The 27,249-nt window shown below is 38.5% G+C and overlaps 1 protein-coding gene across 2 annotated transcripts in view; it reads left to right on the top strand.

The window, feature by feature from the left end:
- The window catches only part of NEK5 (NIMA related kinase 5), a 114,190-nt gene that overhangs the window by 50,589 nt on the left and 36,352 nt on the right, over positions 1-27,249 (top strand). For both annotated transcript variants that reach the window (XM_020970021.2, XM_020970019.2), the window contains exons 11-17: positions 2,690-2,805; positions 11,426-11,492; positions 11,975-12,088; positions 20,046-20,132; positions 20,696-20,773; positions 26,352-26,432; positions 26,846-26,914. In XM_020970021.2, coding sequence (XP_020825680.1) covers positions 2,690-2,805; positions 11,426-11,492; positions 11,975-12,088; positions 20,046-20,132; positions 20,696-20,773; positions 26,352-26,432; positions 26,846-26,914 — 612 coding nt within the window. The remainder of the gene's footprint in view (positions 1-2,689; positions 2,806-11,425; positions 11,493-11,974; positions 12,089-20,045; positions 20,133-20,695; positions 20,774-26,351; positions 26,433-26,845; positions 26,915-27,249) is intronic.

The following is a 27,249-nucleotide window of genomic DNA, read 5'->3' as shown; positions in this document are numbered from 1 at the left end:
TTTACAACAACCCTATGAGGAAAGTGATTTAAATATTATCCTCATTTTATAGTTAAGGAAACTGAGGATAAGAAACGTCAAATGACTTGCTGAGTGTCACACAGCTAGTGATCTGAAGCAGCATTTGAGCTTTGGTCTTCCTGATCTGAAGTCTAGCACAGTAAATAGAAATTTGGGAAGGAGGGCATTAGACAGAGATGCCCAAGATATAAATTCAAGAGAAGAGAATAATTCCAAAACACCTACAGGCATAACCTCCAAATAATACACAGCTTGTCTGCAAGATCCATTACAGTTTTAAGCAGAAATGTTGTTAATGTTTAAAAAATTAATTAAAATGGTAATATAAATGAAATGGGAGTAAATAGAGGAAATTGAGGAACAAATTGGGAAAAGAAGAGCTATGGAAGAGAGATTTGGAAAGGGAATTAACAGCTTCACACAAGAGGTACAAAACCAAGTATCATCCACTCTGAAAATTAGAATGAACTAAGTAAAAGTTAATGACACCATGAGATTACAAGAAGTAATTATACAAGAAGTATTAAAACAAGCAAAAAAATAGAGAAGTAAGTTACCTCATATCAAAAACAACTGACCTTGGAAGAGAAATTTAATAATTATTAGACTACCTGAAAGTCATGATTAAAAAAAGAAAATAGATATATTTCAAGAAACCACGGGAAAAACCATCAGTCAATTAGCATTTATTAACCTTCTACTATGTGCTAGGCACTGTGCTAAGTGCTGACGATACAAATAAAGGCAAAAGAGAGTTCCTTTTCTCAAGATATTCACGGTCTAATGGGGGACACAACATGCAAAAACTGTGTACCAATAAATTGTATACAGGATAAATGAGAACTAATCAATAGAGAGAAGGCACTAAAATTAAGGAGGATTAAGAAAGGCTTCCTGTAGGAGATGGGACTTTAGCTAGGACAAGAAGAAGATGAGGAAGGTAGGAAATGAAGGCATGGGGGACAGTCAGTGAAAATACTTGGAGTTTCTTGTTGGAGGAACATCAAGAAGGTCAGCATCCCTGGATGTAAGAATGGGATAAAGGGAAGTTGTACAAGAAGGTTGGAAAGGTGGGGGGGAAGGTTGGATAATGAAGTTCTGTGGGTACCAAGCAGAGGATTTTATTGGTCTGGGAGGTGAGAGGAAGCAATGAAAGTTACTGAGTAAAGAGCTAATCTGGCCAGACCTGCATTTTAGGAAAATCATTGAAGGGAGCATAGAGTGGAGTGGCGAGAGGCAGGCACACCAACCAGCAGGCTATGACACTAGTCCAAGCATGAGGAGATAAAGGTTAGAGGACAAAGTGGATATAGAAAGACTCTACTGGTAACCTCCTGAAATTCCAAAATGAAAACTACTGATAATTTCATAGCATAAAACCAGAACCTCCAGGTTAAAAAAAATACTGGAAGCAGCCAGGAAGAAAGAGCTTAAGTACCAAGGAGCCACAGTCAGGATCACACAAGATTTAACAGCTACTAATATATAGGAGCAGAGAGCATGGAATACGAGATTACCAAAGGCCAAAGATGACTTTTGCCTTTACGTCTTACAAGCAAGAATAATTTACCCAGAAAAACAATATAATTATGGGGGGGATAGAGTTTATTGAAATAAAACTTTCAAATATTTCTATGAAAAGACCAAAGCTAAGTAGAAATTTGAATGACATAGATGGGAGTAAAGAGAAACATAAAAAGGTAAATACAGCAAGCAAACAGAAAAGGTTTTATAAGGATGAAGTTTTTGCATTCTAATGAGGTGGTAAAAGCATTTCTTAGGAATTAAAGTGTCAACAAGAGTCATAGAAGAAATCAAATAAGATGGAGAGCCTGAGATTTTTGGATTTTTTTTATGATCTTAAAAGGCGAAAGGAAAGGGAAGGGGAAAAGGGAAGGATACAATAGGAAAGTAAAGCATTGGAATGGTGGGAGTAAACTTATCTCACATAATCTGGAGAGCAAGTAGAAATCTATAAAATGAGGAAGGGATGGAAGGAGTGGGCATCCATGAACATCACTTTGAACTAGTGCAGAAAGAAGTGAGCAGAACCAGGAGAATAATTTATATTGTATTTATATTATAACAACAACACTGTAAAGACTAATAATTTTGAAAGACTTAAGAAATCTGATCAACACAATGCTCAACCATGATTCCAGAACACTGATGGACTGCCCATCTCCTAATAGATAGGTGTTGAACTAGATGTGTAGAATGGGACATTCATTTTTAGACATGATTGATGTGGGAATATATTTTGCTTGACTGTGAATTTGTTGCATGAATTTTGCTTTTCTTTTTTTTCTGGGTGGATGGAGGAGGAAGAAGAAATGGAGAGAGGACTGATATTTGTTTATTAAAAATTAATTAATAGATTCAATAATTCTAAGATAATTTTTTTTTATGGCTTTTAGGCAATTGGGGTTAAGTGGCTTGCCCAGGGTCACACAGCTAGTAAGTATCAAGTGTTTGGTCTGAGGCCAGATTTGAACTCAGGTCCTCCTGACTTCAGGGCTAGTGCTCTATCCACTGCGCCACCTAGCTGCCCCTAAGATAATTTCTTAGAAAAAGACACAGATATATTTTTTAAAATACTTTTCAACTTTTTTTGGCACATTAGATATCAACTCATTATTATAATTTTTTTACTATATGTTATTTTTAGCATCAAAGTCCTCAGAAAAAGATGGTAGGAAGACCAGAAGTTGCTCCAGATTGCAGATTTTATGGTCATTTTTATGCTCAGCTGGACGTCTTACAGAAGAAAGCTTGTGACCCAAGGTATCAGTATGTTTCTGGAATCAACAGAGGAGTTGATAGATATTATAAACAGAAAGATGGCTATGCTTCACCTCCAGCTCAATGGTAATAAATTCATACTTAAACTTTAATATTCTAATAATATTTTGATTGAACCAACCTTCTTTATTTTGTGATATTTACAGTTTCTCCAAAAGCAAATAATAAAGTAAGAATGTCTACTAAAATATCCTTCTTCCCTTTACTTTTCACCTCATTTGCTATTCTTTTTTTACTCTCTTCCCTCACAAGCTAGTTGTACCTGCATTTGGACATTGATAAGTTGGAGGGGGACTTAAGTGGTGAAAGGTCTTGAAATCATGCCATATGAAAATCACCTGAAGGACTCTGGGGATGAAAACCCATGGAAAAGTAGGCTTTTGGGGAGTAAGGGGACATGATAGCTGTCTTCAAAGATATGAAGTGTTTCTCAGATATAAGAGGGGTTTAATTAGTTCTGCATGGCCCTAGGGGCGAAACTGGGAACAATGGGAATTGAAAAGGAGCTAGTTTAGGCTCAGTGTGAGAAAAAAACAACCATTAAACAATTAAAACTATTTAAAAGTAGAATGGGCCTTCTCAGGATATAGAAGGCTGTGCAGGGCATAGAAAACAGTGTAATCTTGAAGGTAGGTTAAAGAACATGCAAAACTGTAGAAATTCCTGATCATTTAGTCCCTACAATTTATACCTGTTATTTTCTCAGTTATTAATATACAGAATTAATTAATAGGAGGGCTATATCTAATAGCATTGTAATAACAATAATGTCTAATGACAATAACAATAAATTAAATCCCTTGTATCGAAGAAAATATGCCACGGTCATATTTAAATTTTTTCTTGTCCCCTATTTCTCTGAATTCCTTATATTAATCGTTGGTAATGGCACAATAATATGCCATTAAGAGATTCAAATCTCTTCACCATCCTGACACTATTCCAGTTTGTCAACATCCTTCTTAAAATTGTCCTGAGGTGGCCAGGTGAGGTAGAACAGCAAATGGAGTGCTGGACTTAAGGTCAGGAAAACCTGAGTTCCAATCCTCTCTCAGGCACTTTCTAGCAGAGTTAACCTCTCCCAGACTCAGTTTCCTCATGTGTAAGATGCGGATGATGATAACATCTCACTCCCAGGGTGGTCTTGAGGTTCAAATGAGACAACATATGTAAAGTGTTTTGCCACCTCAGGACAATTGTAAAAGGAATTTTAACAAACTGGAATAGAATCAGGATGGTGAAGAGAGTTGAATCTCTTAATAAAATATTATTGTGTTATCAGTAATAATAAATTTGAGGAATTCAGAGATATAGAGGACAAAAATAAATAAATATGGCCCGGGGCATATGAATCTTCTTTTTCTCAGAGATAAGAGAGATTTGATTTATTATAATTTATTATTATTACAGTATAATTAGTGTTATTATTATTATTACAGTGTTTGCAAACCTTAAAGTGCTATGGAAAAGTTAGCTGTGATGATAATGATGATACCTAGAATAGAATACATTTTCCCAGATGTGGTCTACTTAGCACAGAGTACAGTGTACTCTCTTCTCTCTCATTTTGGACATTGTGCTTTTTTATTTTATTATATAGAGACAGCGTGGTAGAGTGGAAAGAATGCTGGGCTTATATTTGGAAGTGATATAGTCTTTGATGGTTGAATCTTGCCTCTGACACCTATTAGTTGCTTTATAATTGTTTTCTGAATCTGTTTCCTCTTCTGTAAAATGGGTGTGTGGGACGGCGAAGACCCCTACCCAAATTGACTACTCAGGAGTCACTCCAAGTAGGGTGCAGAAAATTTATTAGAATCTCATGAGAAGCGGGCAGTCCCACTGCAAGCGGAAAGGACAACAGAAATGCTCACAGCAGGAGGGCCGCTCCCCTGAGCGCGTGTGCAGTTTTTATACATTTTAGACAAAGAACCCCGAAAATTCCACCTTCTATACATTGTGATTGGCTAAATAAACTTTTCTTTCCTTATTCGGACAATGGAATGCGGTGACTGAGGTAATGGTATAGTTCCTCCGGCCACATATATTCCAATTCCTTTTTAGGACAATGGTATGCAGCCCAGTCCTCATCATCTAACATCACATCACTGAGGCCTCCAGGCTTCAGCTAACAGTTACCTATTAGTACATACCCGGACTGTGAGTTCTTCACCTATCTCATACATAGGGATTGATCATAATACCTATATACTATTTACCACTTGAGGTTATTGTGAGGATCAAAACATGAAGTGCTTTGCAAATCTTAAAGCATCATGTAAATATCAGATTATCATCATTATTATTGTAAAGATCCTATTATTCGTGTTGGAAGTAATATTAAACTGATTTTTTTTTCATAGGCAGCTAGGTGATACAGTGGATAGAACACTGGGTCTGGGGTCAGGAACACCTAAGTTCAAATTCAACCTCCAATATTTACTAGCTGTGGGACCCTGGGCAAGACACTTACCTTGTTTCCTCATCTGTAAAATGAGGATAATAGTAATACCTGCCTCTCAGAGTTGTTTCAAGGGTCAAATGAGATAGTAATTGTAAAGTATGTAGCATAGTTTCTAGCGTTATATACAAAGTAAGCACAATATAAATGTAAGTTATTGTTATTATCATTATTCATAGTCAGCTTACAGTCAATTGAAACCTCTAAGTATTTAAAATACTTGACATATGCTTTTTTATTCTACTGTTAATTTCCAATAAACCCTCTAACACACAGAATCCTAACTAGTAACAAAGAAAAACGGTTAAGCAAAATAAACAATAGTTGAATCTGAAAGCATATAAGACATTTTGCACTTATGGTCCACGGCTTCTTTATCAGAAGGAGAATTGTATCTTCTCACTGGGACTCTGGACCAATGATTGCCCATTATATTTATCTGAATTTCAGTTGTCTGAATTTTTATTATTTTGGTCTCTGTACATATAAAACTTTCTTTTTAAATTTTACAATGTTTTATTGATGCTCTTTTAAATTTTTTCACTTAAATTTTTCTATTTGCAGTTAATAATTTTCTCCTGCCAACCCTCTCCCACCCACTGAGAAGACATGAAATATTATACCCATTATACATATGAAGTCATGTAAAACATTTCTACATGAGACATGTTTCTGTGCACATATATATATACACACATGCACATGTGTGTATTTATATATATAGGTATGCATATGTGTGTGTGTATATACACGTATCTCAAACTGTTGATCATTTCCTTGGCTCTGTATCAATTCACACAAATCTTCCCCTGTTCCTCTGAATTAATTCCTCATATTCATCATTCCTGATGCAAAATGGCAGCAGCTAGAGGGTGCAGTGGATAAAGCACTGACCCTGGAGTCAGGAAGACTCATCTTTGTGAGTTCAAATCTGGCTTCAGACACTTACTAGCTATGTGACCCTGGAAAAAATCACTTAACCCTGTTTGCCTCAGTTAACTCATCTGTAAAATGAGCTGGAGAAGGAAATGCAAACCACTCCAGTTTCTTTGCCAAGGAAATCTCCAAAGAGTCAGACACAACTGAAAAATGACTGAACAAAAATGACACAATAGTATTCCATTAAGCTCATATAATGTAATTTGGTCCCCTGAGTATTTTTCCAGTGTTTAAATATTGGAGTTTATATAACTCTTATCAAGCCAAGTCTTCTCCATTCTGTAATTTTGTAGTTCATTTTTCTGTGAACCCAAGTGCAGAATTTATATTATTTCCTATTACATTTCATTTTATTAGATTCAAGACATCAATCCAGTCTGTTGAAATCTTTTTGGATTTTCATCCTGTCATCCATTATATTTATCATCCCTCCGAGCTTTGTGTCATCTGCAAATTTGATAAAATCATTGATAAACATATTGAACAAAACTCAGGAGAGAGTCATTTCTCCAGAATGACCTCAATCTGCTAATCCCCATTCTTTGTGTGTAGTCACTCAACCAGCTCCAAATCCAACTGGCATTTCATCTTTCTGTTCAAAAGGCTATCATGAGATTTTGTCAAATGCCTTTTGGAAATGCTGTACATGCAAATATAGATTTAACAGCCTAGTAAACTCTTCCAAAAAAGGAAATGAAGTTGGTCCAACAAGACTTGGCATATGATTTAGAGCTGAAAGGGGCGTTAGAGATCACCTAGTTAGAGCCTCTCATTTTACAGATGAAGAAACTGAGGCCCATGGAGATTAGGTTTTGAATATGTGTCCTCTTCAGGGATGTGCTGGTAAATATTTAACAACCAACATACCCATCACTTTCTTAGGTCTAGTCAATCAACCAAAAAATAAATCAAGCCCTGATTTGTAGCATTTTTTTTTAATTTCCAAGGTATAAATGTTTACACTGAAAATTTAATAATCAGCTCTAGTCTCTGCACACTCCTGCTCTGACTCAAAATTCAGTTCTCTTTCCACAAGACACAATGAAACTATTCCAATGAAAAGAAAAAGGGAGAGGTTTTGTTTGTTTGTTTGTTTTTAAAGATATTGATATGGATGCAAAAACCAACATGGTAGAGATTTTTTTTTTAAAAGACATGTTCAGAAAATGGAAGGAAAAGCAGGTAATGGAGAATGAAAACAACAGTAACATGGTCCTGTAAGAACAGTTTCAGGAGTGGTAAAGTTCAGAATAAGCTAAGACTAGCACAGAAAGCTAAGAATAAGGGGTGTGTATGTGTGTGTGTGTGTGTGTGTGTGTGTGTGTGTGTGTGTGTGTGTGTGTGTGTGTAAGCTTTATTGAGGGAAAGAGGAGCCTTAAAGAAGAGATAAGGCAGCAACTTGTGGTAGATGGAATGATGTTAACTGATCAGAGAGATAAGACAGTATTGCTCTTTTCTTTGGCAGGGAGAATGGTCTTTAGAATAAAAATGTCTAATAAAGAGTTGGAATAGAATGGAATGTAAAGAGATTAATTATATCTGGAAGGGTTAGTTAAAACAATGGCTAACAGAATCAGGATTCAAAAAAATTTTTGACAGTCTAGGACAATGGACTGTATTGAGTAAGAGTGAAATTTGAAAGAGATAAGTGTAAAGTCTTATACTTGGGCTCCAAAAATCAACTTCACAAATACAAGATTGAGGAGGCAAGATTGGATCTCGGGGTTCTAGTGTACTGCAAGCTCAAAATTAGTGTGGTCAACAGTGCGATGAAAGCTAATACAACCTGAAGCTGCATTCAGAGAGCTGCTTGCTGTTCGAGTTGTGTCTGGCTCGTCAAGACCCTGTTTAGGGTTTTCTTGGCAAAGAGACTGAAATGGTTTATTATTTCCTTCTGCAGCTCGTGTTGCAGATGAGACAACTGAAGCAAACAGGGTAAAGTGACTTGCCTGAGATCACCCAGCTAGTAAGTGTCTGAGGCTGGATTTGAACTCAGAAAGATGAGTCCTCCTGAATCCAGACCCAGTGCTCTATCTACTGTGCTACTTAGCTGCCCAATAGGGAAGTATAGGATCCAGGGTAAAGGAGGCAATAGTTCTGTGGGGTTTGGCTCAGTTGGTCGTAGTGCTGTGTTCAATTCTGGGGGATATATTTTAGGAAAGACATTGGTAAACTAGAGGGCGCCCAGAAAAAGGCAACATGGACGATTAAGGTCTTGGAGTCTGTGCCATGTAAGAATCAGTTGAAAGATATGGCAGTATTTGGCTTGAAGAAAAGAAGACAGAAAGATTAATAATTGGGTTTATTATTATTATTTTTAATAAGCATGTGAAGACTTGTCCCATGGAAGAGATTAGACGACTTCTTCTTTGGGGAAATAAGTTCCACATTCCAAACAAGCAAGTTACAAACATTTGGGAAATAATCTGATTATAGGTACAGAACTGTCTATATTGATTTTTTCAAAGTGGTTTTTTCCCCCTTTTTTCAGTAGGAACCTTCCCTTAACCTATACCCTATCTAGCTACTGCCCCAACTCTCCCCTCTTGACTACCAAATTTTTTAAAGAAAGTCTTCCTGATGCCTTAGCTTCCCTACCACTCACTCTCTCTTAGTTGGCTTCCTTCTCCATCACTCCACAGAAATTGACCTCTCATTGGTCACGCATACCCTCCTTATCGCCAAATCCAGTGGTCCTTCTCAGTCAACAATCTTTTTGTTCTCTCTAACATTTAATGCTATTGACACTCTCCTTCATTTCTTCAGAATATTTTTTTCTTCAGCTTTTGAGACAGCACTCCCAATACTTTTCTGAACCACCCCTTCCTTCTTTGTCTCTTTTGCTGCCTCCTCTTCCTCTTTCCACTTCCTTAAGCTATTTTTTTCTACAGTGATCTGTTCTCAACTCTCTTCTTTTCTCTCTCTATACTGCCTCCCTTAGAAATCCTCTTTTACTGTCAGACCTTCATACTTTTGCACAAGTGACTTGCATATATTTATCATGGTCTCAGAAGTCTGTCCTGAACTCTGGAGTTACATCTCCAACAAGCTATTAGGGTATTTTTTACGTGAATGTTTTACTAGGATCTCAAAATCCAAATGTTTAAAGCTAGAGTTATTATCTCCAACTCCTCAAATGTTCTCATGACTTCAAGATTTCTATCCATCAGAATATTATTCAATCTCCCATTTAAATACAAACAAACAAACAAACAACCTCCAGATTACCTTTGACTCTTCCCTTTTCTCTCATCTCCAACATCCAATTAGTTGCTAAATCCTATCACTTTTACCTCTGTAGTATTTCAATTCCTACAGTACAGTACCGTATAAGTGCTAGCAGCTGCCCTCAGCCTGGCCTAGACCTTCCTTACTACTTAGTCTACTACTTCATCTTGCCTCCTCTTTCTTCCTTTTCAGTCTTTCAGAATGGAATCAGGTCAACAATAGATCTGGTCATACCACTCCTCTGCTTAAAACCTTTCATTTGTCTACCTTTTATTGTCATCTACCTTTCGTTGTGGTCTACCAAGTAAAATCCTTATCGTGGAAGACAAAGTTCTCTCTAAGCTGGGGCCACTCTACTTTTCCAAGCTTGCCTCATACTACTCATTTCTATGTAGAGTGAGCTTTTACCAAATTAGACCGCTTGCCACCCCACCCTCCCTTAGGTGCTCTGTGCCTTTTTCATTAGTTACATTTTTCACATCTCTTTCTATGCCCTGAATGCCCTACCCCTAGGAGTGTGCTGAGTTTGACTCTAATATGCTTGGGAAAGTTGATTGTTAAATTTTCACCTAGGAAATAAGCAAACAAACTAGGCTTGATTTATTTTTTGTTGATTGTCGACTTAAGAAAGTGATGGATAAATGTTAATAATGCAGATTAAACTTAAAATGTGTCCTGGGTATATTGTTTCCCCCAACATACCCCTGATCCTCCCAGGGAGTAATTATCTCTCCCATTATCTTCTGTAGTTCCCACCTCTTTATCATGTTTTGGATTGCAGCTGTTTGTAATTATCTCATAACTCATTCTAGATCTTAAGCACCCATGCACTGTGCTAAACAACTCACAAAAATTACCTCATTTGAACTTCACAACATCCCTGTGAGGTAGATGCTATTATTATCCTCATGTTTCAGTTCAGAAAACTGAGGCAAACAGATGTTGAGCAACTTGTCCAGGGTCATACAGCTACTAAGTGTAAGAGGCCAGACTTGAACTCAGGACTCCAGGCCCAGCACTTAAGTCAATGTGCCACCTAGATACCTCATGAAAATAGTACTCTGCAAATAGTAATCTCTTAATAAATAACTAACATTCAAATTAAATTAGAGAACACTGATAATTAAAGTTATTTGCTTTTGAGTATAGAGACTCTATTCCACATGAAAGAACTTTATAATCACATAAGAAAGTTTGTCCCATAAATCCTGAAAGAACATTGATTCTGTTTCAACTGGATTTATGCATGCTTTCATGCATTTAAGAAGCCATTTGTGAAGAACAAAGAACTTCCTCCAATAGTGCAGACAGGCACCTTCTCTGCATCTTACAGAGTTGCTTGAGGCATAAGAGGGTAAGTGATGTGCCCAGGGTCACACAGGCAGTATAGGGCAGAGATGAGACTTGAACTCAGGACTTTCTGCCTCTCTATGCACTATTCTGTACTGTCTTTCACAGCAAAGACTCTAGTAGTTATGAATCAGTGACATTAAATAATAAATCATTTAAAACTTTGTATACAATTCTGCAGGCAGATATGTATTGTTGGGGTTTTTTTTAACATGAATATGTAAGACTAGAGGCTGGTTTGTCAATGTTGAGTTAACTAAACACTTCAAAAAACATGCTCTTTAAAGAGATAGATAACTTTTGTGGCATAAACAGATAGTGAGCTGGTTTTTCTGAAAAAACATTAAGTTGTCTATTCCAGGAAAAGTAGCTTCGGAGAAGACTTCTTTCCCACAGTTTTTCCCCCTCCACCTAGTTCACTCTCAAGTTTATGGATATTCTTCATGGAAACACTCAATGAACCTCCTCCTGTTCCTTGATCTTGGAGTTGTCCTTTTCACTTCATAAAGATGAAGTGAAATTGGATTTTCAACCATGCACTAAGATCTGCCAGCTGTCAGTCTGGTTTCCTGAAACTATTTTAAATTGTTCCTCTAGCTGAAAAAAAATATTGTTTTTCTCAAGGCCTGCTGAGTACCTTCAGAGGAGATTGGAAGCTCAACAGTACAAGCTGAAAGTAGAAAAACAATTGGTAAGTAAAATGCTAAATTTTGGAAGAAAATCAATAATCTAACTCAGAAATTTTACTTTCTATGCCTTTCTGTGCCTTTTACTTGAACATAGTTTCCTGATTTTTTTCCCTTACATCAAAAGCAAATCTATTCCATATTCCATCCCCAAGAGGTTAAACATCAGATTTTTCACATCTCCCTTATCATTTATCCATTGAGAAACTGAAACTAGATGTCTCATATGGCACCATAGAATATCATGTTTCCACTGATACACTTTCCTTCTAGTCACTGCTATTAGCAACTATCCCTAAATATTGAGTTTAATTCACAATGAGTCTCTTTTTTCAGAAGGAAAAGAGCTACGGGAGAATGTTTTTAAAAAGAGAACTATTTTACTTTATAGATGATGTTATTAATAGGGCCTTTGTCTCATCAGAAAAGGATATTTTAAAAATAACTCTTTTTGATTTTATTATTTATATTTATTATATTTTGATAGGGTCTTCGTCCGTCTTCAGCTGAGCCAAATAACCAATTACAAGTGAAGGAAAGAAAGGGAGAACAGCCCAAACTCCAGGATCTACAGTCTAAGAAGAATGAAATTAAGCAAGAGGTCAGTCAACAAGTGTATGTTAAGTGCCAGGCACTGTGCTAAGCTCTGGGGATATAGAGAAAAACAAAGAGCTCATATACTAATGGAGGAGACAATATGCAAATAATTGTACATATGTAGGGATTAAAATTGTCCGACCTACAATAAAAGAGAATGAGGCAGAGCTCTGAGCCAGCAGTGCTTTATTAAAGGGTCCATGGTCCTTTCTAATGAAGTGGACCTCCATTCTTCCTCATGAGCTGAAATACCCCTCTTCTTCCAGGACCTTATTTTTATAAGGCTTGATATCAGGTTTGGTACTTGAACACTCTAGAGAGGCTGTCCAAAGTACCGAATCCCATTGGTTGATTGATCTGGATTTGTGGGCCAAAAATGACATATCCTCAGGGGAGTTGCAGTTTAGAGGAAGCGTGGGGCATCTCCACTCATTAAGTGGTCATAAGGTGGTGGTAAGATGACTGCTTGTTCTTGCTGGACAAGAAAGAGTGGTCCAGAGGTACAAAAATAAATTGAAGGACTTTCCATGTAATTGGGTCACCTCCATCATGCTGGGCTTGGTCACCCTAGCAAAGAAAAACAAGGGTGGAGGGCCCCTAGTTAGATTCCTATGATTAAGCAAGTGAGCTTACAACCTGCTGTTTGTAGGGCTAATGTACAGAACTTATAATCACTACCCCATGGAATCCTATCAAACTGATTAGTACTGATTGGAATAGAGTAGGGGTCCAAATGAATTATTTCTCACATGTACAGTATAAATGAAAGTTTTAAAAATGCACAAAACTTGTAGATCAATAACCATTACCTATATGTCACCATCATCTATTTTATAAGATGATATCAGTGACAGCGTTACTTTCCATATGAATGGAAGAGGCAGCATGGTGTGGTGGAAAGACAATTAGATTTGAATCACAACACCGGGGCCTGAGCCCTAGTTCTGCTGTGAGATTTTGGTCCCCTTTGTTTGGGGTGTATGAAGTGTTCGAGATGGACTAGCACATCTGGGGTGAGGGCTGCCAAGCCTTTTTCAGGGCTGCTCAACCACTTTTGGTGTCTACCCAGTACTCACCTCTCACCTGTGGCTCCAAGAAGCTACAGCATGTATAGCGATCATACCCCAATAAAACTGCCTCAGCAGATGGGCTAAACCAGGTTAAGGGTAACCGAGGGCCCTCAAATCTGTCAGTGAGTTAGAGGCTTGTTTACCCCAATCATGTGAAGACCTCCCCCAGCATAATGGGCAGAAAAGAACAATTTGTTCCAACAGCCATAGAGGTGGCTGAAGTAGGCACTGTGGAGCACTCAGAGCTTGGTCAGACGTGGAACACACCAAGGTCAGCCACTGCGTCCTGGGTCATTGCCAGTCATCCTGAATTTTGTCTTGCCACTGACTTCTGTGATGTGGAAGGGAGAGTGAGGCTGGTGACTTTGTGCAACTCTGCCTCACTTAAATCCAATTCACCATGTGATATCATCTTCGAAAATGAAGGACAAACAACAGCTCATTTGTTTAAAAAATAGGGATGAAGAAAAAAAAACCAGAAGAAAATTGATTGTTTTTTGGTCAGATTGATCATGGAAAATTTCACAGAATGTTTCACATTTGCCTTTGGCCTTGAAGGATGAGTTGGATTTGTATCCATGGAAAAATGGGGAGGTATTCCAAGAATACAGGACAACATGAATGATTACCTGAAAATTGGAAAGCATAAGGTGTGTTCTGGGAGTGGTGAGTAGACATTGAGTTATATTAAGAACCACTTTTACCCTAGTTTCCGTGTTGATCTGCTCATACCCTCAGAAGTAGTTCACTAAAGAGACCAATGAATTCAGCATTGCCATAGGAGGCCACCCAGGTCACAGGCTTGGCTCTGTATGGACTTCTTCTGTAAGCTGACTAACACAGAGAGGAAATACACAATATGGGGTAAGAAGCTGTGTGTAGTAAAAGCCACAAGTGAACTATGGAGGCACCATCTTGAGGGAATGTAGCAATGGATCATATTCTCTACCAACTCCAGGAGCCTTGAGTGTCTTCAAACTCTGAACTATATCCTGAAGCCTTTCCCACCCCTGTTGATTGTAGATTGTTTAGAGGAATACAGAGCTCAGGAAATGCTAGACTCTTGGAGGTCCCATGAGAAGAGTGGCAACACCATCTTGAGGGACTGTGACAATGCATCCTATTTCACAGCAACTGCAGGAGGCTTGAGTACTTTCATACCCTGAACTATAATTACTGAAGCCCTTCCCACCCCTTGCTGACTGTAGATGAGTAAGAGGAATACACAGCCCCAGAGATGCTAGACTCATGAATGACACTCGCAGGGTCCTAGATTTAAGCTAGAAGGCGACTTGGAAACCATCAAGTCTGATCACCTCATTTTATAGATGAGGAAACTGAGGCTATAAAGTTAAGTGACTTAGCCAGGTATACAATCTAATCAATGTCTGAGATGAGACAGAGTTTGTAAAACTTTTTAACCCCTCAAAGCATATGTGAATGTAAACAGTTATAATTAAGGTAGCAAGAATGGCAGGCCTCTATATGAGGCCTGTTGTTTTTGCAGATTTGCCTGTTTGGAATCTCAAAGATTACATATAATTGTTCAAATAATGATGTTGTTGTGCTAGGAAGAAACTGAATTCATCACAAGTTTAGCTGTATGATACAAAGATCGTAGGACTATCGTAGATAAAGTATAAGACAACAGCTAGTTAAGAGTTCAGTCCCATAGGGCTGTGGTCTCCAGAGAGGAATCTAAGGCCTATCAGGAGGCTTTAGTATGACCCCAAGGGGTATATCATCAACCAGTGGGAGAGTGGGAAAATGAGTTGCATCCCACCCTCTACAATAGCCAATAGTGTGGCTTCTCTCCAACAACCATACCCACACCCAACAACACTCCCCTACTTCAGTACCTGCTGGGCTATTCAAGCTGCCATCTTTCCCACTATTGTACTGATTGTTGTCCCTTAGAGGACCAATAACCTAACCTCAGTCTGGACACCAACAGCAGCAGCTACATAGGTCCCATGGGGGAAAAGCCCCCCCACCTTCCCAGAGTATACCATATCCCGCACCTCCCTGCCTTCCACATCACTGGTTGTCTGCCCATCCTCTTCTCCCCTTTTTGTTTTGGGTATGACAGAGTGAGTAGCACAGGCTGAGCAGGCATGGATGGGTTGCAATCTATATCATGACCTCATCCCTCTACTGAACTTGCCCATTTCTGTTGTGGGTACCACTGTCCTTTCATTCACCCAGGTGTGCAATCTCAGTATCTTCCTCACCTCCTCACTTTCACTCTCCTCACATATCCAAGCAGCTGACTAATCTTTTTGTTTCTAACTGCACATTTCTTGCAGGTGCTCCCTTTTTTCTACTCCCCCAGGTTCAGTACCTCATGTCCTCTCACTGAGACTATTAGTAGTGGCCACCTTGCCTTAAGTCTCTCCCCAATCCAATCCATCCTTCAAACACCTGCTAAAATGATTTTCCTAAAATGTATGTCTGACCAGGTCACTCCTCTGCTCAAGAAACTCCTGGGCTCCCTTTTGCCACAAGGATCACATATAAGTTCCTCTGTTTAGTGTACAGAGGCCTGACCAACCTAACACTAACCTACCTTTCTAGCTTTATTACTTCACCTCTTGCACTTTGTGATCCAATCAGATCAGCCTTCTAGATGTTCCTTGTAACTCATACAAAAACACAACTAAGATATCCATAAGTAAATTGAAATTAAAGTATGATGCCTTCCACTAAGCAGAGTTGTGTGAAGAAAGGAAGATCAGATTTATGTCGAGAGCTTCTAATGAGTTGAAATCAGAGATAATTCACTTTTTAAAAATTGTTTTTGCCTGGTTTAGGGTCAATATATACACACAGAGAAACATGACCCCTGCTGAAGAGCTGGTATAGTCACTAACTATCATGACCTATTATTTCTTTGTTGGGTATTTTTTAATAAAAAGTTTGAAAAAAAAGGAAGAAAGAAGCAAAGAAAAATTCACTGGCTTGGCTAGCTACAGGCCAAGTGAACAGCACACTGGGCCCAGAGCCAGGACAGACCTGTGTTCAAATGCTGCCTCAGATACTTACTAACCTGTGTGAACCTGGGCAAGTCCTTTAACCTGTGTACCTCAGCTTCCTAATTTGAGAAATGGGGATAATAATAGCATCGACCTCCCAGGGTTGTTGTGAGGATAAAATGTAAAATTATATAGTACCATGAAAGCTTTAAAACTCTACATAAATGCTAGCTATTATCAAAGTAACTGAATAATTTCTAACAACTATTATTACTTCTCTCCTATGCTCCAGGTCATACATAGCATATTCAATCATATTGCTCCTAAGAATAAAAGGGGATTTTGCACCATTAATAAAATTTAAAATATATTGTTTATTTTATCTTTGCCACATCCTTTTTAATTCCTATTTTTGTAGATGACTTATTAACATAATAGTGCATACAATTTATAAATGCACGTAACAAATATTCTCCACTCCTTCTCTTCCAGAGGCAGGCTGACTACATTTGCCCTTTATGGTACACTTTATGGTACACTCTAAGGCACACTGAGGGGTTGGGTGGGTATCATATTTCTCAGCCATCAGTTCTATGCCCTACTGGCTTTGTTTCCTCTCACTGTTAGGTACCAACAATTAACACCTCAATTCCATTTAACCACTTAACACCAATTAGCTTTTACAAAGGAGTATTTATCTTCAAGAAATAAGAAAGAACAGAAGTACAGACATTTCCCCCTGCTACTTCGGGGGCAGACCCTCTCCTATATCACCTTAGTTTCTGGGGAGAGTGGGTTCATTCTTAGGTTGGTTTCAGCGTAACACTTATCCAACTAAGCTCATACAGAATGAAGCATGAGTGCCAGCTGAGTTCTTGTCTCAGGTACTGCTGGGCTGAGTTTTGAAGGTCATTCCTGAAGGTCACCCCTTGTTTCTAAAGGCATTGATGCCAAGCTGGCTGTAAAACCTGCATGTTGGAACACTCACTTTCCTGACTGTTCAAAACTCCCCAGGTTGGAGTCTCCATTTCCTGCCTAGAGGGAAAGGAACAAATGCAAAGGCCGAGGGCAGGGCTGTGTTACAGGGCTGCATTCTGGCCTCACTGGGGAGAAGACCCAACACGGTTTCTCTTGCAGCATTGTCTCATTGGACACCAGCAGAGGAGTCACCCCAAGAGCAGAGCAACAAAATAGGATGGCTTGACAAGAATGGCCAAGGTTGACTACAGCTCTTTCAGAGATGCCTGCAATTCCAGCTACCCAGCCAATCAGAAAAGGCTTCTCTTTGCCACGTGGTTAGCAGACCAGAAGCAATTACAAAATGACCTGCAGTCTCTCCAGGGCATTTCCATTCCACTTCATCATAGTCTTTTGGAAGCAGGGTGTCAGTTTCTCCACAGGAAGAGACATAATCAGAGACACTATGGGCATGTAGTAGACTCCTGTTAAAAATAAGTCTACATATACTGGAGGCATGTGCTCAAAAGTGTTTTACTGACAGAGATAGACGTTCAAAAAAGTTTGAGAACACTGATGTAGAGCACCAGGCTTCTCAAATTTCATCTAATGCCAGTCAGTTTTGTGTGTGTGTGTGTTTTAAATTTTTTGTGTATTCAAATGGTACTCATCTTCTCAGATGGAGCTGGGATCTCATTGATTGTAGAGTCCCTCAAGGATAAAATCTCAACCCATTTGTACCTGTCCATTCTGTCTGACTCTTCTCTTTTCCATCCATGCCTCCCATGAGGTTCCACTCAATGTGCTAGAGGTCTTTCTCCTGACATTGTGATAGTGCCAGTAGAGCATATGGGTTGCTCACTTGTCATTCCTCATCCTTGCCACATAACCAGCCAACCTTCCCTTCCCAACATTTCCTGGATGGTATCTTTTATTCCTGTTCTTTGATGTTCTTCATTGGTTATATGTTGCAACTTGTCACCCTTCTCTCATGTGCTTTTTCCATGCCCTTTGTGTAATACTCATTCTTAATTCTTCAAAGATAATTGTATTCCCTGCCTCATTGCTATATAAAAAAATAGAGGAGGAGTTGGTGCGTGACTTTTTGTTCACAGACGATTGTGCACTCAATGCAGCCTCTGAGGCTGAGATGCAATAGACTATGGATTAATTCTCTGCTGCTTGTGCTAATTTTGGCCTGACCACCAACACCAGGAAAACAGAAGTTCCATAGAACCATTGGTTATAACCAATGGAGAACTTTTGAATGCTACCAATAAGTTCACTTACCTTGGCAGTATACTTTCCAGGAATGTCCAGATAGATGAGATGATGAGGTTGACACACACATTGCCAAAGCTAGCTCAGTGTTTGGGAGGCTCTGAAGGAAAGTGAGGGAGAGAATAGGTATTGGTCTGGTACCAAACTAAAGATCTACAGAGACACTGTACCAACATCATTGTTGTATGCCTGTGAAACTTGGACGGTATACCAGCGCCATGACAGAACATTGGACCACTTCCATTTGCATTGTCTTAGGAAGATTCTGAAGATCACTTGGCAAGATAAGGCACCAGGTACTGAGGATGTCTCTTGAGTTGAGCTGTCAAGCATTCAAACTCTACTGAAGAAAGTGTAACCCCAGTGGACTGGCCACATAGACAGAATGCCAAATGCACATTTGCCTAAAAGACTATTTATGGAGAACCCACACAAGGCAAGTGCTCACACAGAGGTCAAAGAAGTGGTACAAGGACACTCTCAAGTTCTCTCTCAAAAACTTCAGTTTGACTGTGAGATATGGGAGATGCTGGCACAAGACTGCCTAGCATAATGTGTTGTATCAAAGAAGGTGCTGCGCTGTATGAGCAAAGCAGAATTGCAGTAGCACAAAGGAAACGTGAGATCTAGATATCTCTATCACAAGTGTTCGAATGGACTATTTGTGCCTGACCTGTGGTAGAGTCTTCTGAGCCCATATTGAAGTGATCAGCCACAGTCAAACACACTGTACCTTGACCCCAACATTGTGATATCATTGGTCTTCCTCTAGTATGAAGGATGAATAACAACAGTTATATAGCAATACCACTAGAATATTGGTAGTAAAAAAAAAAGACCTTTGTTTCCATGGAAACCTTGAGGTAATTAACAAATCTTTGCAGTTTCCTGAAGGCAATCCAGCCCAGTCTCTTCTTTCTGTTCAACTCAGACCCCAGCTTATTATTTAGCTCCTACTGTCTGTCCCAGACATACATACTGATGGATGAGTTTTATAGGTTGTCCATTCAAATTCATCTCTTAATCTAGGCCATAAATATTCTTTATTTACTTGGCCTTTCCTTCCAAGAGGGTCTGGAATGTTCTAAGACTTGATGTGACCAGAACAATGGAACCTGTAAATGAGAACATCTGGAGGATCTCACCATCCGCAAAGAATCTGCTTTAACTTGGGTTCTGTACTAAATCTTCTCCATCAGTGGTGAAGACCATTGGCAAATATATATCTCCCTGCTTTGTGTCTCACCTCTTATTATCATCAGAGAGTTGTTAAACAGGTTTATTTCTAAGAAAATAGCAACAACTCCTGACCCATATGCTTACTCTCCTACCTATACAAAACTTATATGTCACACATAAAGGACATCTTTGATAAGGGTATTATGGGGAACAAGTAGACTTTTGTATTAGCTATTCAGTGATACCACATCTTTACCATTTCACACTTGACAGAAAGATGTAGAGAATATTAGATCCCATTGTATCTGTTGTTTACTGAGTATGAAAAAGCATTTGATTTGGTAGAACAAAACATTGCCTTGAAGGCTCTTTTCCAATAATGTGTCTCCCATCCATCTATCAAAATCATTCCAGGTTGCTTAAATGATATAATAACTTTTGGTGATGTTTAGATTATTTTTGCTAGGTTGTTCACATTAATAATGTTCATTTTGCTTAATAGGAATATCGGAAACAATTAGAGGAAATACGCCAGCAGTACCACAATGACATGAAAGCTATCAGAAGGAAGGTTGGAAGAGGACTTGAGGTAAAAAAAAGAAAAAAAATCAATTTCTCCCAAAGTGATCATTATTTTTTTCTTTTAGAATAAATATATACACTGAATAGCTATCAAGATTAATTATTTCCTTAAAGAAAATGGGAATAAGATTCCCAACAGGAATAGTAATATAACATTTCTTTAGAGAGCAAAAGTCTTACCGCCCTGAAATTCTCTCAGATAATTGGGAAATACAGCAAAATCACTGTTGATTATAATCATTACTTGGTCTAAACAAGTTTATCTTGAGAGCCTACACAGTAAGTGATAGAGTGAAAAGATAGACCTAGTTTTGAAACTCACCTATGACATTAAATAGCTGTGTGACTATGGGCAAATAAATGCTTGCTGATTGAATGATCTGGAAAATGGGAATAACACTTGCATTACCATCATTATGTTGCGAGTAAAGAGCTACGTCAACATTAAGGTCCTATATAAATATAAGTTATGACTAGTAGGCCCTTTTTGGCACTCTGACTTTTATCAAGGAACTTACTGAATTTCTACAGTCTGGATTCAAAATTAATCATGAATGTTTTGTGTTAAAGGAGGATTCAAATGTAAGTCACAAGACTTATTTCGTGAAGCAGAGAAACACACATGCTCACCAGGATGAACCTAAGGAGGTAGGAGAACCAGTGCAGGTACTGATGTCTGTAAATTGAGTTTTACTGTAAAGTTCCCATGAAGATTTCCTCTTAACATACAAGATCAGCTCCTTGAAAGTATATGTGTCAGTTTCTTAACTACATAAAACCAGTCATTGAGATCTTATAGTAAGGAAACCATCTATTTAATATAATTGCATTTTTTTATGAGTAGAAATCTCAGTTGCCCCCAGAGGGACACCTATCACAATGCCTTGTACACCATGGGTGCTTAAAAAGATTGTGTTAAATTATGTTCCTTTATTATATAATACTTATTTGTATACACATTTCCTCCCTTCTTCCATTTGATCATAAGCTCCTCAAGAACTGGCAGTGTCATATCTGTCTTTCTACCCCAGTGCATTACACAGTATCCTGCTCATAGTAGATGCCTATTAAATGTTTTAATTTGAGTTGAAATGAATTAAGACATATTTTCAGAAATATATTTTAAAATGATCAGGTTTTGGTCACACGTTTCTCTCTCTCTCTCTCTCTCTCTCTCTCTCTCTCTCTCTCTCTCTCTCTCTCAATTTTCCCTTCACATAATTTTCACATAGTTTGTTTTTTTTTTTGCAAATTAGATGGTGTTTTTTAGGATCTCTCCTCTAGGACTTGATCTTGCCAAGCAGAGAGATATGGTTGCCAAACACAACATAAGATTAGACTATAAACTCATTTATAAAATGTTATGGGAAAAAATTGCTGGAAGATTTTAAACAGTATCACCTCATAAAATAATGACAACCAGTGGAGGGAAAAACAAAGTTGCAGAAGGCTTGGCTAGAGGCATAACTAAATAAAATCATCATGGAGGCATTATAAAGGAAACTGGAAGGAGAATATCTCAATGGAAGAAAGAGGAAAATGATCTGCAAGGATTTTGAAAGCAAATCCTTTTCTCTATTAATGAAAGTGGAGCCACCCATCACATTTGGACTCCAACAGGCTCTAATGTGCTGCCTTAGAGTTAGATGGAATTTAGGAAAACAAATATGGGAAAAGCTGATGGTTTCAACCAAGTATAATCAGTGAAGTTCTGCTGGAGGCAGTGCAATTTTGAGAGTGTTAAAGGTTTGATTTTCAAGGTGTCGGAAAAAATAGAGGGATACCAGAGGCTTTGGTGAGGAGGAGAGAAAACTTGGACCTTATTGTTATTTTTTTTAAAAGACTACCAGGACAAGTTTTAGTAACTACCAAACCATATGTCTACGTTTCCAATTCTATAAAATCTTTATTAAAATAATGTACACAATTATCAAAGGAACCGTGATGAAGGTATATGTGAGAAGAAAAGCGACAAGCAAATGTCATTCTTCAACAAGCCGCGTCTTCACAGTCACACAATTAATTGAAAGGGAGGGAGGAAACGAGATCTTGCTGAGCTTACTATTTGCACGTTGATTTGGCAGAATCTAATGTTTCCAAAGGCTGCACTGTTGGGTGTTTCCCATGTGTATTTTTAAATCTACCAGATTATTTTTATAGAGATTTTATAGAAATGGGAAAGTAGAGCTATCTCAGCTATGTCTTGCAAGAAGTATTGTATGATTTAAAAATGTGCATGAGAGACATGAACGGGAGGGCCTCCGGAGGCATTTTGTTCTGGCAAATCAAAAACTGGTTTTCTACTTGACAAGTAATAAGCACAGCGAGAGCTTGTTTTCTCCTCAACTTTCCATCAGCTTTGTAACTGTGAAGATGTGACCTGTTAGAGAATATCATCTGTGAAAGCTTGCTGCTTTGTCTCTCACGCACACCTTCATTCAGGTGCCTTTGGTGCACGTGGATAAACTAACAACCCTTTGAGGCAAAAAACAAGGAGATTCATGCTTGTCAAAGCTGTTGCCACTGTAATGGAGGATTTTTAGTGCCTGGCAGAAAAAAGGGAAAAGGAATTTCCTAAGGATGGTGAAGTCCTCCAGATGCTTCTGTTTGCAAATAACGGGCCAATTGCATCGAGCCTTGGAACATTGCAGAGCCCTCTCTTTGAGATCCATCATCACTTCAAGCTGTTTGACCACACAGAAGGAAATATGTGGATGAAGAATGCCTATTGTTCAGGGATGGGGAACCTGAGATCTTGAGGCCACATGTGGCCCTCTAGGTCCTCAAGTGCAGCCCTTTGACTGAATCTAAACTTTGCAGAACCTTCTGAATATTGCACTGGAAACAGATTGACTTGACTTTTCTAAGAACTACCATAGCTAAACTAGGGAAGGCTCATCACTAGTAGGCTAGCTGCTTGGTAATGAAATCACTGAACATGGCAAACATGCAGAAGAAAAATACTAAAAACTACTAAAATGGCCTTCACTCCTGTGCAGCCCTCTTTTATTTCTGCAGTGAGATTGCAGGGTAGCAGAAAAGGGGCAGAGACCTCTCTGTAATCAATCACACAGTTTTTAAATCATCTACAAACTTTTAATTTTCCCACTAGAACTCCAAAGGTGAGATCCTTATGCAATCACCATGGAGCTTAATAAATACTTTTGAATGAATGAATGAGTGAACATACTACCACCAAAGGAAGTCAGCTGTATCAATCATGAGACTTTTGTTGAAAGCAAAAGCAGAAGAAAGAAGAAAGGCACAGCTCAGTGGAGGGATGGCTCACAAGGCTTCCTTGGAGAGGTAAATAAAGGAATTGATGGAGTGGACATTGGAAACACCATACTTGGATTCTGACATCACAGTGCCAAATGTGCTGGTAGAGGAAGTAGGCATAGCATGAAGAGCAGAGATAGGAAATGCAGCTGGATTAGGTCAAGAGACCTGTACTGGAAGCCACACAGTTGTGATGGTGCTGAGGGAATGGCTAACATGATAGCTCAGTAAGGCAAGATACAAAAGGTATGGGGAAAAATCCAGGACTTCATTAATCCTGAAAAAAAATGGAGACCATTAGAATTCCAATAACTCTTGGCCTTTATAATGACTTTCCCACCTGTATACAATTTTATAAGGATTGTTTACACTCACATCCAAGGCATTATCCATTAGGGTGTTAGTAGGGAATATGCAGGCTTTTGCAAGCAGTATTTCACAGTAGACCACATCTTCACAATTACATAATTAACTAAAAATGTAGAGGATACAGAATCCTGCCATGGTTTTTGTTGATCATAAATAGCATTTTATTTGGTAAAGCAAAGTGCTACCTTAAAGTTTCCTTTCAACAAGAGAGTTGGAAGTACACCAATGTATACATCGAAATTACTCAAGATTCCTTCAATGACACAATGGCAGAGATAAATTTGTGCCACCTAGCTGCCCCTGCATCTGTTAATCTTAAAAAGGGTATTTTAGTAAATATTTTCATGAAACAATACATGAGAAGCAAAACATGAGGCATAAAACAGGGAGACAAATGCGTGCCAAAAGTATTCACCATTGTCTTTGAGGAGATCCAGTGTAGCGTCTGCATTAAAGGATTCCCTTTAGTTGGTGAGGTACTCTGTGGAGGACATTAGATATTACTGCAATTACATCAAGCCATGGAACACTGCAGAGCCTCCTGGATGAGATCTATAACCACTTAAAAGCTAGGTGGCACATTGGATAGAGCACTGGCCCTGAAGTCAGGAGGACCTGAGTTCAAATCCAGCCTCAGACCAAACATTTGACACTTACTAGCTGTGTGACCCTGGGCAAGTCACTTAACCCCCAATTGCCTAAAAAAAAGGGAGAAAAAAGAATAATCGTATAACCACTTAAAAGAGATTGGTCTAACCATCCACACTGAAAAAAAGAGGTAGATAAAAAATGCCTGTTGACTAGACATTGACATGCTGTTAAATGAACATCATGCAGAGCTTTCCCATTGATGTATATATATGTCATATATATGTATATATGTATGTACATGCATATATGGGTATACACATACACAGATGCTACAGTTGGGAAATTCTTTGGGTCTAGAATCAAATAGGAAAAGGAGAACAAACTGGATAACCAACTATGTGCTAGGAGGCAACTGGGTGGCTCAGAGTACTGGGCTTGGAATCAGGAAGACCTGAATCTAAATCTGGCTTCTGATACTTACTAGCCATGTGATGCTGGGCAAGTCACTTAGCTATTGTTTGTCTTAATCCAGTGGAGAAGGAAATGGCAAACCACTCCAGCATCTTGGCCAAGAAAATCCTGTACAGGGTCATGAAGAGTCAGATGTGACTGAGCGACTAAACAACATGGGCCAGGCTCAGTGCTAATCACATGCTTTAAAAATATCTCATTTGATTGTCACAGATCCATTTGAGGATTTTAATATTCTTCCAATGATCTTTTATAGGTGCAAATGACAGAATATTACATCTTCCATCACAGCCAGAGATGTGTGCGGGGCATAAACAGGCTGAAGAATGTTGCCACTATCACTCAGACACAAGACATGTTTAAAAAGATAATCATCCTAGAGTTGTCTGACCAAAAAAAAAGAGGGGCAATGCTGGTCAGGTAGTGAGAGAGAAGCATTGCTTAGAGATGTACAGAAAGCATCAGAAGAGGACCACCTGACCATTGGCTAGACTCCCTATGAAGGATTTATGAGAAGATATATTTATGAATCCTATACCATCAGTGTCAAACTCAAACAGAAACCAGGGCCACTAAACACATAAAGATTCCTATGGTGACATATTGATTTTTGTTATTGTTCAGTCATTTTTAAATCATGTCTGACTCTTCATGACCCCATTTGGGATTTTCTTGGCAAAGATACTGGAGTGGTTTGCCATTTTCTTCTCCAGCTCATTTTACAGATGAGGAAACTGAGACAAAGAGAGTTAAGTGATTTGCCCAGGGTCACACAACTAATAAGTGTCTGAAGCTGGGTTTGAACTCAGGAAGATGAATCTTCCTGACTCCAGTCCCAGCCCTCTATCTATTGAGCCACCTTGCTGCTCCAGAGGGTTTAACTATGTCTATAAAATCATAGATCCATTGAAGTTTTCAAGAAACGTCTCCTGGTAACTCAGAATTAACTGAACTCAATGCAGAAATTGGCTCAGGTGAATCTTGAGGGAAAGAAGTAAAAAAGAAATTAGTTTTATATAATAGTGTGGGTATTATGTTTAATACAATAGTGTGTATATTTGTTAAGAGAATTGTATTTTAAATACACCAAGAAAGCTTTCTTTTTAACTGAACCCTCCAGTGAATGTTTTGTGAAGCAAAGAATCATGCCCAATTTTTCTGTTTTATAAATTCTTATTTTCATTTATTGCTTTCCTTAAACTATGTCACATCTATATAATGAAAAGCTTTTTAAGAGACAAGGGATTAGCAGTATCAGATTACAGACCTTTGTACAGGAAAAGCTAGAGTGACTTATTCGTGGTTCTGCATGAAGTCCCCAAACAGAATAACAGATGTTGACAGCACTTAGAGGCACAAATGGGCAGTAAATCACTTTCAAGAGACACTGTTTGCAAGGGAATTGACAATTGGATTCAGTCTGAAAGCCAGTTCATTTTAGAAATGGGTTATAGTTTTAGAGCTTGTGTATATAAATTGTGCCTTTAAAATCCTCTTATTTTCTCCACCCTTTCAGGACATTGAAAGAAAATTGGAACAAATTAGGCTACAGAGCAAACAGGAAAGAAAAATGCTGGAACAGAAATACAAGGTTAAGGTAATCGGCATTATCTTTTTTTGACCCTGGGCCTCCATCTTTACAGCTTGGTTTGCTTATAGGTTTGTTTAACAATGGTATTATGAAGCCATCTCAGAGTTTGAAAGTACCTCTAAACTCTTCTCTCTCAAATAGAATTGGTGGGGAACCTGCAGCCTTAAGGCCATATGTGGCCTTCTAGGTCCTTGGGTGCGGCCTTTTGACGGAGTCCAAGTTTTACAGAACAAATCCTTTTATTAAGGGGATCTGTTCTGTGAAGTTTGGATTCAGTCAAAGGGCGCTGCACTTGAGAACCTAGAGGGCCACATATAGCCTTGAGGCCGCATATTCCCCACCCCTGCAAGGCTGTTATAATTGGGAATTTCAATGGAATATTAAAAAATAAAGATTTTTAAATTTTTTTTTAATTTTAGGGAGGAGTAAAGTTTGAAATAAATCTGAACAAATGTATTATTGATGAAAACAACAAGCATGGGGAAGAGGTATGACTTTTATTATTATGCATTTCTGTTTTGCATCTGTTAATCTTTTTTTTTTTTTAGGCAATTAGGGTTAAGTGACTTGCCCAGGGTCACACAGCTAGTAAGTGTTAAGTGTTTGGTCTGAGGCCAGATTTGAACTCAGATCCTCCTGACTTCAGGGCCAGTGCTCTATCCACTGTGCCACCTAGCTGCCCCTGCATCTGTTAATCTTAAAAAGGGTATTTTAGTAAATATTTTCATGAAACAATACATGAGAAGTAAAACAAATATATTTTTTAAAATTCCCATTTTGGGGGGGTTTGATATTGAAATACTTCTTCCCCTTGTTAGGCCAC

The sequence above is a fragment of the Phascolarctos cinereus genome, unplaced genomic scaffold (genome assembly GCF_003287225.1).
Source record: "Phascolarctos cinereus isolate Bilbo 61053 unplaced genomic scaffold, phaCin_HiC Scaffold_726;HRSCAF=1367, whole genome shotgun sequence".
Classification (NCBI taxonomy): Eukaryota; Metazoa; Chordata; class Mammalia; order Diprotodontia; family Phascolarctidae; genus Phascolarctos; species Phascolarctos cinereus.
The sequence above is the reverse complement of the archived record's forward strand: the minus strand, read 5'-3'. Positions and strand labels throughout refer to the sequence as shown.